Below are 16,264 nucleotides of genomic sequence, written 5' to 3'. Positions count from 1 at the left end.
AATGAAGCGACGTCTGCGTCGCGGTGCTGTCGAAATGGTAACATATCGAAAGTACGAGCGATATACATTGCAGTTTGTGAAATGCGAGTGAAACGAAAATTTGAATCACGGTTTAGTGACATGATATGAAAACGAAAAGTCCGACGGGACCTTACCTGCGACAGCCAAGCCAGACGCGTGGTACAAACTACGAACGGAAAACGCGGACTTCGAAGGTTTTGAGTACGAAATATCGAATACGGGAACTTGCGAACGCTGGTATATCGAATAGTCGGCCTAGTGACGTATATCGCGCACAGGAAACCGACAAGCACCACAGGTGAGCGGGCTGCTTAAATACCCCCCGGGCTCCTCCCATAAATTCAGGCCACCATACTGGCCTTCCTATATATATATATATATATATATATATATATATATATATATATATATATATATATATATATATATATATATATATATATATATATATATATATATATAATTTTTTTTTTCTTTCCCCTCCCCACCTTCCCTAGCATCAGGGAGGGGTATATTAATATTTGCACCCTCTTATCTTTTTTCTGGAGGGGTGGGGTTGAGGATTAGACAGGCTGAAACAAGATGAATTACCTATATAGGAGCAGATGCAATATGTCGGTAATGCCCTAAATTTAAGGATGTGTAAGATTTATGAATGGATGAATGGAGGGAAAATGAAAATATGGTTGCTAAGGGAAAAGAGGAGAAGTAGAAATCAGGCTTCCTGGTAGAACAATGATTAAGATTGTGTAAAAATGGCTAGTAATTGCACTTTTTTATCATGGAATGTGAGGGGTATGGGCATGCAAGTGAAACGGGCACAGGTATTTACAGATATTAAGAAAATACAGGCCAAAATAATCTGTATTCAAGAAACACATATGGTTAAGGAGAGACTCGATTACTTGAAAAAAACATGGATACAATGGTCTTACCACTCATGCCATACAACTTTTTCAAGAGGGGTCTCTCTAATGGTGCATCGGACGGTGGCGTGGGAGTGCATCAGGGTAAGGAGGGATCCAGATGGGCGCTACGTCTTTGTCTTTGCCCTGGTGCACTCACTGCCAGTTGTTATTATGGGGATATATAACCCACCTCCAGCCACATTGGGAGTGTTGAAGGAAGCAATGTTACTTATGTCAGAATACCCAGAGGCACATATTATATGTATGGGAGATTTGAATATGTGGCTGGACCCAAAGATGGATAGATTTGGGAAAAAAAGCCATGGGAGAGGAGAAGGGTCTAAAATACTAGAAAACTTCTTGAAAGAGGTAGGATGGTTTGATTTATGGAGGATTAGAAACCCGGGGGTCAGAGCCTATTCGTGGCATGCACCAGGTAGAGGGAGCATGTCTAGGATAGACCTGGCACTGAGGAACGAGAAAATACTCCCAATGGTGCACTTGGTTATATATATATGCTTAAGGGGGTGTCTGACCACTCTAGGCTGACCTTTGATTTGAAGATAGGCCCCAGAGGAAGGCGGCCGGGATATAGAATACAGCCCTATTGGTTAGCCCAGATTGGGTCAAATGATCGCATACCGGAGCAAATGGTAATGTTTTTGGAGGCCCATGGTGACAGTATAATGGAGGGTGTAACATGGGATACCTTTAAGGCGTATTTAAGAGGGATAGTAAGATCCACAATATCATACATTAAACGTGCTAATATACAAGAAGAAGAGAAAATGGAAGACGTATGTAAGAAGGCCGAAGCAGAGTTCATTAAGAACCCCTCAATTATGAACCAGATAAAATGGGTAAGAGCGGTGTGTCAATATAAAAATCAATTAATAATCAAAAATAAACGTAAGAGGCTCCAGTTAAAGCAAAAAAGTTTTGAGCAAGGATATCATGTCAATAAAATAGTAAACTACCTGATAAAACAACAAGTATCTACAACAAAGGTGAGAGATTAGAAAGGGGAGATGGTTAAAACAGTGGAGGACATAGTGAAAACTTTCTATAGATATTATGAGAAACTGTATACATCAACACTGACATGCACAGGAGAGGAGATAGAGAAATACCTAGAGGATTTGGAGTTTCTGAAGTTAACAGAAGAACAAAAAGGGGAACTGGAGAAAGACATTGAAGTAGAGGAGGTAAAAGAAGCTATTAAGTCCATGGCAAAGGGCAAATCGCCGGGACCAGATGGTATCCCATTGGAAATGTACCAGCGGTATGTGGAAATTACTGCTCCGATACTGACTAAGATGTACAGGGTGGCATTTGACCGGGGGGGAGATGCCTTCCTCTATGTACGAGGCAACAGTAATATTGATACCAAAACTAAAAAAAGACAGAAAAGACTGTGTCCTATAGACCAATATCGTTGCTAAATATTGACTATAAAGTATTAGCAAAAATATTGGCGAAGAGGCTTAACGGGGTAATTTTATCCATTGCATCAGAAGTTCAAACAGGATTTATGCCGGGGAAGTCCACTACAAATAATATTAGGAGAACTCAGTTGATGGTTCAGCTGAGGGAGTACTTCCCGAAGTCGAGTGCCTTGGCATCGTTGGATACGGCCAGGGCATTCGACTCCATAGAATGGGAGTTCCTGCAAGCAGTGTTGAATAAAAGTGGATTTGGGAAAGGATTTAGAAAATGGGTGAGAATACTGTATAAACAACCATGCTCTAATTTCTTAATAAACGGAGTATTGTCTCCTACATTGAAATTGCAAAGGGGAACAAGACAGGGGTGCCCGCTGTCCCCCCAATTGTTCTCACTGGCAATAGAAGCACTGGCTAATAGATTTAGACAATCCAAAATATATAAAGGGATCAGGGTGGGGGAAAGGATTGACCATATAGGATTATATGCAGGCGATATTATACTATATATGGAGGACGTGCACACTTCATTAGGGGAGGCAATGAAAATAATAGAAGCATACGGGATACTTTCAGGGCTTAAAATAAACTGGCAGAAATCCGCATTGATGTTATTAGACCCCATTAAAAATAGTGGAAACATTTAAATATTTAGGAATAAATATCACATTGGAACCAGAAGAAGCTCTTAAAGCAAATATAGACCCCTTGGTAGAATACGTGAAGAATAAATTGGGAGTATGGAAAAAACTACCGTTATCAATAGCAGGGAGAATACAGTTGACTAAATCTATTATACTACCGAAATGTCTGTATGTGATGGCGCATTCGGAGGTAAAGATACCAAAATATATATTTAAAAAATTGAACTCCCAGCTAACTAGGTTCATATGGGTAAATGGGCGATGTAAATTAAAACTCTCTACACTACAAAGACCTAACACTGCAGCAGTATTGGCAATACCAGACCTATATTTATATTATCTGGCGGGGCAATTAAAACATGTAAGAACCTGGGTAATTCGGGAACAAGAAACGAGGGTGGAGAAATATTTAATAAATAAAATGCAGGTAGGAGATCTACTGACAGGATTAGAAATAACAGAATTGAGAAAGGTTGGAGTGAAAATTCCCCTTTTAAAGCTGGCCAGGTCAGTTTGGAAGGAGGTAAAAAAACTGACGGGATTTAAGGATATCCCACTAGAAACGGCCTTATGGAATAATCCAATGTTTGAAAAATTAGAAATATTTGAAGATAGTAACTTTTGGAAACAGAAAAAAGTAACAACTATGGGCCAGATGTATAATAACAATGTAATAGTGTCATATGAGAACTTGTGTAAACAATATAACCTCCAGAGCAAACAATTTTATAAGTAAAAGACATTTATTACAGGTACAGTTTGGAAGAAAAGAACTAAAAATTTCCAAATATTCCCTTATAGGCATATTAAGATCTCAAGGACCAAGGGAATTGATATCTATTCACACCTATTACAGAGTAAAATAAGTGGGGACCCGGTGGGCGTGAGGGACAGATGGCAGAGGGTCATTCCGGGAATGAGTGACCAGGACTGGGATGAAATCTGCTCCTCGCACTTGAAAGTATCGCCAGCAATGAACAACAGGATAATTCAATTAAATATAATACATCAGACATACTTGGCACCGAACAGACTGTATAGGATGGGGAGGATGCGGGCGCCAGACTGTACAAGATGTGGGGAAGGCGGGGCGGATTTTATCCATGTGATATGGCAGTGTGGAAGTATAGGGAAGTATTGGCAACAGGTGGTCAAGAAATTAGGAAAAGTCATAAATAAATCTATTATGGCCACTGTGGAACTATGTGTGCTGGGGGTGGTAAAAGAAAGAGTGTGTGGATATACTAGGATATTTTTGCAAGATGTACTATTCCTGGCTCGAAAACAAATAGTGGAAAAATTGATCCAGCCAAATCCACCTACAATAAACCAATGAGTGAGAGCTGTAAATCAAGTTGTACCACATGAGAGAATAATGTATGAACAAAGAGGAAATGTGCGGAAATATAAGATTTGGGCAAAGTGGAACAAATCACACTTAACGACAGATATAGGAAGACCTGAAAATATAGTATAAAATGAGTAAAAAGGGGAAGGTATTAGTGATCATAAGATGGATGAGAAGGAAGAATGAGTTGTAAGAGTGAATGGGTATGAAAATAGATAGATATGTTAATATTTTGGAAGAAAAGAAAGAGAAAAGATAATGTAAATTATGTTAAATAATTTGTAAGTAAAAATTTTGTAATAAAGAGTAAAAAAAAAAAAAAAAAAAAGTTAGAAGCTGACTGGCTACCGTGGAGAACTGCACCAGATTTTGCACTGGGCAATTTTAGTAACTCAACCCCAGTGTGCAGAAGACAACGTCAGGACATGAAGTAAGGTCAGCAACAACAGATTAGGATAAATAAGAGTCATGAGGCAATCTGGATCACATATAGGATAACATGATGCAGGTTTAGTCACAAGTCACAGAACCTCTCAGCAATTCTCCTTAGTTCTGCTGTGCTTTAAAAAGACCTCTGGGCGCCAAAAGCCAGACGTGTAAGCTAACATATGCACAGCCTTAATTCTATGCACTGGTCTACAGGCTACACTATGCACATGTGCAGATCTTTGAGTATGGCCATTTAATCGATCTTCCTGAAAGATGTGGAGAAACCAATACCTGGAAAGGGGAGGAATATGCCAACTTTTGGTAAACTAAATAAAAAAAAAGTGGGAATTGTTTTTCTTGGTGCTTTAGCCACCTTTCTTTTGAATTTGGTTACAAAAAATGTTTCAGAATTGTACTCATATACACAATTCATGCATTTCAGATTTATGTTTCTGATAATACTTTGGTAGTAATAATTTTTACCCGTTACCAAATCCAGAACCCAACTGTTGTTGTGGAAGAAGAAGAGGATCCATTCTACAAGACTCCACTCAACAGGCTTGCATCCTCTGCATCCAACTTCGGCTATGACCTTTATCGTATGCATGCAAGCAAGAATCCATCCACCAACATTTTTATGTCACCACTGACCCTTGCCACTGCCCTTTCAGCTGTTTCCTTGGGTGAGTACACTATTCTTGATAAACTATTTTTATTTAATTGTTTTTAAAAGTGAAAAAGAAGCACTCCATAACTTGTTACTGAGATACATGATGACCTCTGGTCTTTTGGAAGTAATTTGCCTGTGATTGACTCATTGGCTTGGTAGTAAGATGTTCTTAAAAATTGTTTTATAAATAGCTATAGGAATTGGCAAACCTTTGTTTTCTCCCAAAAATTGCATTGCATGCATACAGGACATCATCAGAAAATTCAACCCATTATAAAGCACATTGGCCAGCTGAATTTACCTGCAAGTATGCCTTATTAAGTAAAATTTGCAGATATTTGTACATTTGCTTTTTCCATATTTCCATGGGAAATTCAAGTTTTTAGCATAATTTTTTTTATTGATTATTATAAAGAACTGTTGTGCTTTATCCTGCTTGCCAGATGCTGCACATGCAACATCCTATAATGATTAATTTTAGCCCAAATAATTTCATTTGCATTCACCCCATGCAAAGCAAAATGCAACAACCCATGATTAGCAGGGGCAAATGAAGCTGAGTTCATACAAGGTATATGCCTCTACATGCCAATGGCAACAAGTGAAAAGAACATATTGATTTTTTTGTATTCTTTTGTTTGCTTAGCTGCTTTTCAAATTACTACTCCAATTCCAAAGTTGGAGCACTGTGTAAAATCTATATAAAAGACTCCTGGCTGAAATCGGTCATTTCAGTATTGCCCCTATACTGGCTCACCTATGAGAGTAAGCAATGTCCAGGAAAATTGTGTGGTCTGTATGGGGAGGCTGAGGGGTGTAGGGAGGGGTCGCCCTCCTTGAGCATGTACTCCTCCTCTCCTATTTTCTGAGTGAATCCTCTCCATTACATTGGCCTCACGGCAAGGGTCTCCCCTGTTTCTGTTCCCCCCACCCCGATAGGGCTCTATTACCCTTTACCTTTAGCTAATGGATGAGGGTTGATGAATGCTGATATTCTAACTGGCAGATTGTTATACTTTGATTTAAGTTTTCCGTTGAAATAGGACTATATGATAAACCACAGGAAACTTCAACTCTTGTATGTATTATTACTATTGATACTAATCTGTATTGTAATTTCAAAAATGCCTTTCGATGCATATGCTGTAATGCTGATTTGTTCAATAAAAAAATCCTTTTTCTGTTAAAGAAAAATCTACATAAAAACAGAATGCAATGATTACATAGGTTGAAAAAAGACACAAGTCCATCTAGTTTTTCCCTTTCATTGGTTGAACTAGATGGACTTGTGTCTTTTTTCAACCTGACTATGTAATGAGTTGCACATCTTATAAACCCTTATTTTATTCACAATAAAAAATGGAAAACATATCAATATTTTCAATTAGTGAAACATCTGGACTGCAGGCAGGCCAGTTAAGCACCCGGACTCTTCTACTACAAAGCCATGCTGTTGTTATAGATGCAGTATGCGGTTTAGCGTTGTTCTACTGAAATATATAAGGCCTTCCCTGAAAAAGAGATAATCTGGATGGGAGCATATGCTGCTAAAACCTGGATATATCTTTCAGCATTGATGGTTCTTTCCCAGATGTGCAAGCTGCCCATTCTGTACGCACTAATGCATGCCCATACCATCAGAGATGCAAACTTTTAAACTGGGCACTGATAACAAGCCAGAAGGTCACTCTCCTTTTTAGTTCAGATGATGTGACGCCCATGATTGCCAAGAAGAATGTAAAATTTTGATTTGTCTGACCAAAGATGTCCAATGTTTCTGTATCATGTTCAGATATGGCTTCTTCTTTGCATAATACAGCTTTACCTTGCATTTTTGGATGATACGGCAAACTGTGTACACAGACAGTGATTTTTAGAACTATTTCTGAACCCATGCAGTAATGTCTATCACATAATCATACCTGTTTTTAATGCAGTGCCGTCTGAAGGCCTGAAGATCACTGACATCCAATATTGCGGTTTTGTCTTTTCACTTGCACAAAGATTTTTCCAAATTCTCTGACTCTTTTGATGATCATATGTACTGTGGATGACGATATATTTAAATTCTTTGCAATTCTATGTTGAGAAACATTCTAAAATTGTTTGACAATTTTCACTGCCAATCTTTACTTTTGAGACACTCTGACTCTCTAAGATGCCCTTTTATACCCAATCATGTTTCCTCCCCCTTCTCCCCTTTCCCCCCCTCCCCCCCCCCCCTCCTCTCCGTCCCCCCCCCTTCTCCCCCACCCCTTGTCCCTTGCACTTGGGTTTCAACATACCCTATGATGCCCATTCACTATTGGTGAACGCCTATGGTCTGTTGTCACTGACTGCCCATTGTCTAGATATAATATCACATTTGTTCAATTGTTTAATTATATGCTACTCCTATTGAACTATTTGGATTTGTTTGCTGTATAAGGATGCGCTCCTTTTTTCCCCCCCGTCAGGTCTCTGTGGCTTCGCCTTGCCCCGAGCCTTCTTTCTGCGGCGGACACATGCCCGCCCTGGCAGCCTTACAGCTGCTTGCGTCTCCATGCCTGGGAACTTGATTCCCTTTGACAGGAGCGCGCGCTTGCGCAGTAGCAGCTGACACTGCACCTGCGCAGTGCGGGCGAGCAGACCCGGTGACGTCAGGGACCGCCCTCGATGCCGTCCCTGACTTCCGGGTTGGGGTGCTCTTATAGCGGCCAGTCATGGCCGCTATCTGAGCCTACAGCCCCTGTGATGTTGATTAACTGAGGACCACTGCTTTGGGTAAGTGTCGTGCCCCCCACCCCCCGCTGTCCTTCCTCTTCCCCCTCCCCTCCCTTCTTGTCTGTCTACAGGCAGTTTCCTTTTCAGCCTATATTTTGTGCTGAATAGCTATCCTTGTATACTGTGCCTACAGCATGTCCCCTTATACCTTTCTATGTTATTATCCCAGCAATGATTTTATACCTTGCTACTTGTACTTGTTGTCTTGTATTTGTACCTGAGCCAGCTGGCTTCACTGACCGGTGAGTCAATCTTCACATGACTCTATTATCATGTTTGTTACAGCTGTTATTGTAACTTCTTTGAGTGCATACCAAGCACTCCAGCTGTACTTGGGGGGATCCTGTTCACTGCCCAATAACAACCAGTGGCCTCATCTCATTCATTATACGATCAGCTGCATTTGGTCCTCACTCAAGTCCATGTGCTTGTCTATGCACTTTAGGGGTGAGTGCCAGTTCATATCTATGTGTGCAACTCCCCTTTATCTTCCCATTCCTTTTTTCCCCTCCCCCCCCCCCCTCCCCTTTTTTCCTCCCCCCCCCTTTTTTCCCTCCTCCTTTTCCCCTCCTCTTTTCCCCCTCCTCCTCCCTTCTCCCTCCCTTTCCCTTTCCCTTCTTCCCCCTTTCCCCCCTCCTCCCCTCCCTTCCTTCCCCTCCCCCCTCCCCTCCCCCCCTTTCCCCCCCCCTTTCCCCCCCCCCTTTTTTTCCCCCCTCCTCCCCCTTCCCCTCCCCTTCCCCCCCCTCCCCCCCACTTCCCTATTCACACACACCTCCCGTGGTTTTCCCCTCACTTGCACACTGTTTGAATTTTAAAAATACATCACTGGCACCCCCCACCTTACTCCTCCCCCTGATTGATTCCTCATTCATCTACTCTACCTCATTATACAATTTATTAATCCAGGGTCTGTTTAGTCATCCCCTGTGTTCGCCGCGGGGGGAATCACTTGGGGCCATGCGTACCCACAGACAACCATAGAACGGGTGAGCCCATCCTTTTTCTATCTATATTGTATATTATATAATGCATTATTCAATGTCTTTGCTGCTTTCTTTTGTTTTTGTATAATCTTTATATGATTGTATTTACTACAATTACTGTATGTTGCACCACAGATATTGCTCTCCTGAGGAAGCGGTGAAACCGCGAAACCGGTCGAGAATCCAAGCTCTATTTGTGTCTATCTCAATACAAGTTGTAATTTAATTGGTTGTGTGCATTGCTCCCGTTTTTAATTGCAACTGTATGTGTTATTGTTACAATCTTTTAATCATGTTTTCTATTAAAATGGAATTTTTATATTTTACTATTGTTTTTGTCACTATTACCTTTTACTATTAATTTTGATTATACCTGGTACCGGAATAGTCCCCTCGTTTTCCCCCCCCCTCTTTAGGGGTTATTGCCTTCAGTGCATGCGGTATTGAGATACTGGTCGACAGTGGCAGCTACCTGTGACCTCTCTCTACCTCATGCCTTTTGCCTTGTACAAGATATTTGGGATGATGGTACATGTACTTGTTTATATATCTTTTTGATTTAAAACGCTCCCCCTGTCCATGTTAGTGACTTGTCGTCCAATAACCCAATTAGTTGCAAAAAGTTTTTCCAGCTCTTCCTTGTTAGTACCACTTAGTTTGCCATCTTTTTGTTGCCCTGTCCCTACTTTTTTAAGAGGTGTTGCTCCCCTCAATTCCAAAATGATCTTTTTTATTATTATTTTTTTCTTAAAACTGTAAATTTACTCATTTTAACATTTTGATATATTTCAAATTTTGTATTGTGAACCAAATATGTTTATGAGCTTTTGCAAATTATTGCATTCTGTTTTATGCCAACTCTCTAAAACATGCACTTGTCAGCCCCATACTTAAAAAGTGTCAGGAGGCACAGGCCGCCTCCATCCGCCGGGCTCCAGGGCGCATGCGCATGGGACTCACGCTACATCGTACACCCGTTCGCGGCCCGATGGTGCGGCGCGCGCGGGTGCACGGCGGTCCCCGTGTGCGTGCCGTGGCCGTGCGGGTGCCGGGCAGCGCGTCACGCTGACGCGCTCGCCGGAGGGCTACATCTGACGGCTCCAGCACCCAGTTGGGTTGCTGGTTTGTCGTCAGCTGTACCCTGGTCCCTGTACCTGCTTATCCTGTGTATCCAAGTGACTTGTGCTGAACCCTCTGCCTGTTTAAACGGATTACTCTCTCTGATTGCCTGATACCCCTGACCTCTGCCTGATTAACGGATTACTCTCTCTGCTTGCCTGATACCCCTGACCTCTGCCTGATAAACGGATTACTCTCTCTGCTTGCCTGATACCCCTGACCTCTGCCTGATTAAACGGATTACTCTCTCTGCTTGCCTGATACCCCTGACCTCTGCCTGAATTACGGACTTCGCTCTGCTTGATACCCCGGTTCTGACCTCTGCCTGAATTACGGACTTTGCTCTGCTCGATACCCCGGTTCTGACCTCTGCCTGAATTACGGACTTGTGCTGCCTGATACCCCGGTTCGGATCTAACCGCTTGTCTTTGCAGTTCCTCAGTACCCAACGTCTACCCGGACCTTCCTCCGGCCTTCAGGAATCCCACCACTACCGGAAGTCCATGCCTCCGCGTGCCCCCAACTCCTGTATCACTTCCAGGGGTCGGGTGCGCGTGGTCGTAAGGACGAGCCGCTCTCGGCATCTTGGCCTCGGTGAGTATAAGTCTTGACAGTACAAACCAGCCAGATGTCCGAGGCCGACAGAGCGCGCTCTCCTTTGGAGATCCTGTGTCAGCAGGTTTCCACGCTGGCCGACTCAGTTCAGAAACTACAAGAGGGGTATATTCAGATTGACAACCGCCTCCAACAAATTACTGGGGTACTCCCTGCCGCTGCAGCTCCCGTACCCAGCAATGAAAGTTTTAAAACGTTATCACCCTATGTGAGTTTTCTTTGCTCCACACATATGAAAAATACGTTTGGCTTATACTGGATTGTCCATGGGTGAGGAAGCCGTGCTGTTACCTTTGTCTCCACTACGTGCTGATGACATCTGACCTGACGCACCCCTCATAACCGTGGGTTATTAAGCCTTTCTGACTTGTTTGGCGTACGCCATTTCAGGTCATATTGCTTCGGTAAGCCTCCTCTATTCCTGGTGATGGCCCCGGCACTGATGTAAAATCTCTGCACACTTGTGGTCCTCTCATTTTCTACTTATTTGCCTGGTGAAATCATCCATCTGTGAATTTGGGAGCTTTTTCCATCTTTGGGCATCCATTACCCCCATAGACTTTTTGTGACGTTTTCCTCACCAAAAGAAAAACATTTTTTCACATAATTTTTATGTACATAAATGGATTGTTATGTTTTGTGTTTTTTATTTGTGTTTAAGTTCATAGAACCAGCACAGTCACTTTATTACTAGTCACTGGTATATTTGCCAACAAAGTATTTTCATTGTTTCATAATATCCTTCTTGTGTTCAACACTGTTTAATTATATAATTACCTTATTTTTGGTCATATACACTCACTTCATATATGCACTAATCTCCTCTCGTATCACTAATTAATTATTCAATAAATTAGTCTGGATGTCACACCACTTTCACTTGCCCCACGTGCAATCACTATCCAAATCTTGCCGCCTCAACCTCTGCAACATCTCCAAAATACGCCCCTTTCTAACCAATGACACAACAAAGCTCTTAATTCACTCTATGGTCATCTCTTGCCTCAACTACTGCAACTCCCTCCCCATAGGCTTACCTCTACATAGTCTACCCCCCCTTCAATCCATCATGAATGCTACTGCCAGACTCATCCACTTTACCAACCGCTCCGTGTCTGCTACTCTTCTCTGTCAACCCTCCACTCGCTTCCACTCATCCAACAAATTAAATTCAGAATACTAACTACTTACAAAGCCATCCACAACTCTGCCCCCAGCTACATCACTGACCTAGTCTCAAAATACCAACCTAATCATTCTCTTCGTTCCTCCCAAGACCACCTGCTCTCTAGTTCCCTGATCACCTTCTCCCATGCTCACTTCCAGGACTTTTCCAGAGCCTCTCCAATCCTATGGAACTCCTTACCCCCCATCCAATTATCTCCTACTCTATTAGCTTTTAGACAATCCCTGAAAACCCTCCTCTTTAGAGATGCCTATCCTACCCACACCTAACAACTTCATTTTCATTTTCCATCTGAACATCCCTCACAGTTATTACCTTTTTGTTTCACTTGATTCTCCCTTCTAGATTGTAAGCTCTAAGGAGCAGGGCCCTCTGACCCCCCCTGTATTGTAACTGTACTGTTTGCTCCCATGTTGTAAAGTGCTGACTGTTGTCACTATATAAACCCTGTATAATAATATTAATAATAATAATGTAGAGTTTACACAGTGTAAAATCTAAAAATGCAAGGTAAAGCTCCATCATGCAAAGAAGAAGCCAGATCCTAAACCGCTGCCATCTTCTCTGGGCCAAAGCACATTTAAAATGGTCTGTTGCAAAGTGGACAACTGTTATGTAGACCACCGGGCTTGTTATCGGCACTCAAAAGCCTGCATCTCTGATGATATGGGGATGCATTAGTGCCTATGGAATGGCCAGCTTGCAGACAGGGCTGGTGCAAGGATTTTTGACACCCTAGGTGAAACCTCATTTTGCCCCCTCTTGGCTCCACCCCCTTTGCCCTGCCCATGTATACCCCACCTTTTAATAAAGCGCCCATCAAATGCAGCCTCACCAGCGCCCATCAAATGCAGGCTCACCGGTGCCCATCAAATGCAGGCTCACTGGTGCCCATCAAATGCAGCCTCACCAGCGCCCATCAATGAATGTTTGCTTGCTTCCATTCATTTGGGAGTCAGGACACAGACACAGTCCTCCGCCGGCGCTGTGCCTCTCACACTATGTGCGAACGGAGCGGCGGCTGGCCACTAATGCTGACTTAGTTGCTTGCGAAGAGAGTAGGAACACCAGTGGCTAGGCGCCCTAGACAGCAGTACACCTTAGGCGGCTGCCTAGTTTGCCTAGTGGTAGCATTGGCCTTACTTGCACATCTGGAAAGGCGCCATTAATGCTGAAGACTATATCCAGGTTTTAGAGCAGCATATGGTCCCATTCAGATGTATTTTTCAGGAAAAGTCTTGCATATTACAACAGGACAATGCTAAACTGCATATTGCATCAATGACAACAGCATTCCTTCATAGTAGAGAAGTCCGGGTGCCAAACTGGCCTGCCTGCAGCCCAGACCTTGCATCAACTGAAAATATTTGGCATATCTTGAAATAAAAAATATGACAAAGACCCAGGACTATTGAGCAGTTAGAATCACACATCAGGCAGGAATGGGACAACATTCCTCTCCGAAAAATTCCAGCAACTACTCTGTCCCAAGTTTTTTGAAACGTGTTGTTGCCATCAATTTCAAAATTACCTTTTTTCTCCTAAAATGCTACATTATCTCGGTTTAAACATTTCATATGTTTTATATTTTTTATCGTGAATAAAATATGGGTTTGAGAGATTTGCATATCATTGAGAGAGAGAGTTATGTATGTATGTTCTCAGTAATGTGTAGTAAAACAAAAAAATTGTCATTTGTACAGGTGCTGGACAGCGGACTGAATCCTTAATACATCGTACCTTGTACTATGACCTGCTTAATGACCCAGAGGTCCATGCCACCTATAAGGAGCTGCTCGCAAGTCTTTCTTCCAAAGATAAAGAAGTAAAAAGCACACATCGAGTCATCTTGGAGAGAAGTAAGCAGCTAAATCGCTTTCCATATCACCTTATTAAAAACAATAGGAAATTATGATCTGTGAATACAGTCTTTAGAATGTGGAAAGTGGTTTTACTAACATGAGTAAATTTGCTGACTGACAGAAGAAGACCATTTATTTTGCAGCTATAGAAAATAATGAAAGTCAATAAAAATCTGAAATTTGCATGATTATAAAGAATGTTAAACAAATTAGACTGGTAGAAATTTGGGGTAAAAATATACTGTACTACTTACATAATGACTCTTCATTTGGTAAAGGCAACATTTCTCTAAAATAAGAATTCAAATCTATGCTATACATATCCCTTATTCAGATCAGCAATTTTACACATTGTCACAGTATATACCAACAATATTATATATTTTTTTTTTTTTTTTTTAATGCTGCACTTTTATCATTACAAAGCAGTCCTTTAACTACAGGCATGTGGTCTGCACAGAATAAAGTATGTTATCAGGCATCTGTAGTCAGTAGAAAGCCTTTTTCTTAGCTTTTCCCTGATGATCAGTAACTTTGCAGCAAGTCAAAAAGTGACAGGCAGAAGCAAGACAACTGACTGATGCCAGGAACATTTAGGCCCCATTCACATTTCACGATTCTGCCCGTGAATCCTAATCATAGGGCAATCACTGCAAAACACGTGACACGTACCTGGGTGCCATTCATTCTAAATGGCACTTCAAACGAGGTGTGATTTTCTCGTTATTAGACAGAATTGTGAGGCAATCGTGCCTTTAAAAATAGTGTAAAGCTTGTCACCCAAAAAGGAGCAGGAGCTTCTTTTGGGTGACAAACGCGCATAGGGCAGCCATTTCACATGAATGGGCTGCCCTGTGCACAACATGGGGTATCGCGTGAGAAATACACTTTGAAAAGCGCAAGGGGGAATGCTTCTTCCCTCCATGTGTAGTGTGAACAGGTCTAAAGCTACTGCACAGACACCAGAATGTATATGATTGTAAAATCGATAGGCCAGAATCAATATAGAAGGAATATGCTGACCCTGGAGGATGCCCAAAGATGGCAGGCCGGGTCAGGGAAGGTACTACGAGATCCTTAAAAAGGTAATAGAATGCAAGTGCTTTCATACAATTCACACATGAATCTATTGATCTGTTCATGCATATATGGATGTTTATAAAAGTTATTTTGAATTGCAGGACTCAGGTTAAAGCTTGATTTTGTGAATCAGATGGAAAAATTTTACGGCCAGAAGCCTCGTGTCTTGTCAGGAAATTCCCGCCTCGATATCTCAGAAGCCAATGATTTTGTACAGAAGAGGACGGATGGGAAAGTTTTAAAATGTTTTAAGGAGGTCCCTTCAGGTGTCAGTGTACTCTTGCTTGGAGCTGCTTATTTTAAAGGTAAACTCTTGGGCAGGCATTGACAGCCTGAAACTGTGGGCTGTATTGTTCATGACTGTTCCTTCCTGCTAAGCTATTAAGGCTCAGTGTGTAGAAGACTTTGCTTTCTAGTATCCACCCATTATGAGGCCCTTTAACAGTAACAATTTAACAAATGGTCTCTGGCACTTTACTAGTACCACCACAATGTATAAACATCTATACTACACTGGCCTTGGAAAAACATGGTTAGACTTTAAAAATTTTACCAGAGTACTAAAGATGCCAGGCTACTTTTAGTACTAGTTAACTGATGGATACATTCTGACACATTCATAGTTATGGAATTATGCAGTCAAAACAACATATACATATATAGTAAGGCAAGAAGCCCAAAACAATTAAAACATTTAGGAAATTAAAGTGTCAATCCACCCAAGTGTCATATTTTGCTACAGGTGGAGCCTATTGTTATGAGTCAGTCTCTGGCCTTGTATCTCTTGGTATTGTGCAAATGTGAGATCTCCCTCTCATAATTCCGGACTGTTCCTTGCAATTTTGGCGTTCCAATTCATCCTGTTGCATTTTTCATAGTATTAAACAAATCAAACTTACAAAAGGCAGAGTGAGAACCCCTTATAAAAGCTACAACAGGGGTGGCAGAGCTAGGAATACAAGCGCAGAGATCTCATGAATAGAGACATAATAAATTGGTTGAACTCTGCAGCATACCAAATAACTAATATTTTGGATGCCCTGCCTTTTTTAAAATTGGTGCCATAAGCTGTAAACATGTAATGCATTTGGCTTTGGTGGAATTATATGGTATATGATCCCCGACAGATTTTAGTGCTACTCTTTAAGGCTTGGTTCACAATACTGTGATTCAATTTTGACTCGATTTGCATTG

General features: G+C 41.7%; 1 protein-coding gene across 1 annotated transcript in view; it reads left to right on the top strand.

The window, feature by feature from the left end:
• SERPINF1 (serpin family F member 1) overlaps positions 1-16,264 on the top strand; it is a 133,688-nt gene that overhangs the window by 48,456 nt on the left and 68,968 nt on the right. The window contains exons 3-5 of the mRNA XM_073616622.1: positions 5,292-5,475; positions 13,832-13,987; positions 15,172-15,375. Coding sequence (XP_073472723.1) covers positions 5,292-5,475; positions 13,832-13,987; positions 15,172-15,375 — 544 coding nt within the window. The remainder of the gene's footprint in view (positions 1-5,291; positions 5,476-13,831; positions 13,988-15,171; positions 15,376-16,264) is intronic.

Source organism: Aquarana catesbeiana, linkage group LG02, assembly GCF_042186555.1.
Source record: "Aquarana catesbeiana isolate 2022-GZ linkage group LG02, ASM4218655v1, whole genome shotgun sequence".
Lineage (NCBI taxonomy): Eukaryota > Metazoa > Chordata > Amphibia > Anura > Ranidae > Aquarana > Aquarana catesbeiana.
Note: the sequence above shows the minus strand (reverse complement) of the source record. Positions and strands in the feature narration are given on the sequence as shown.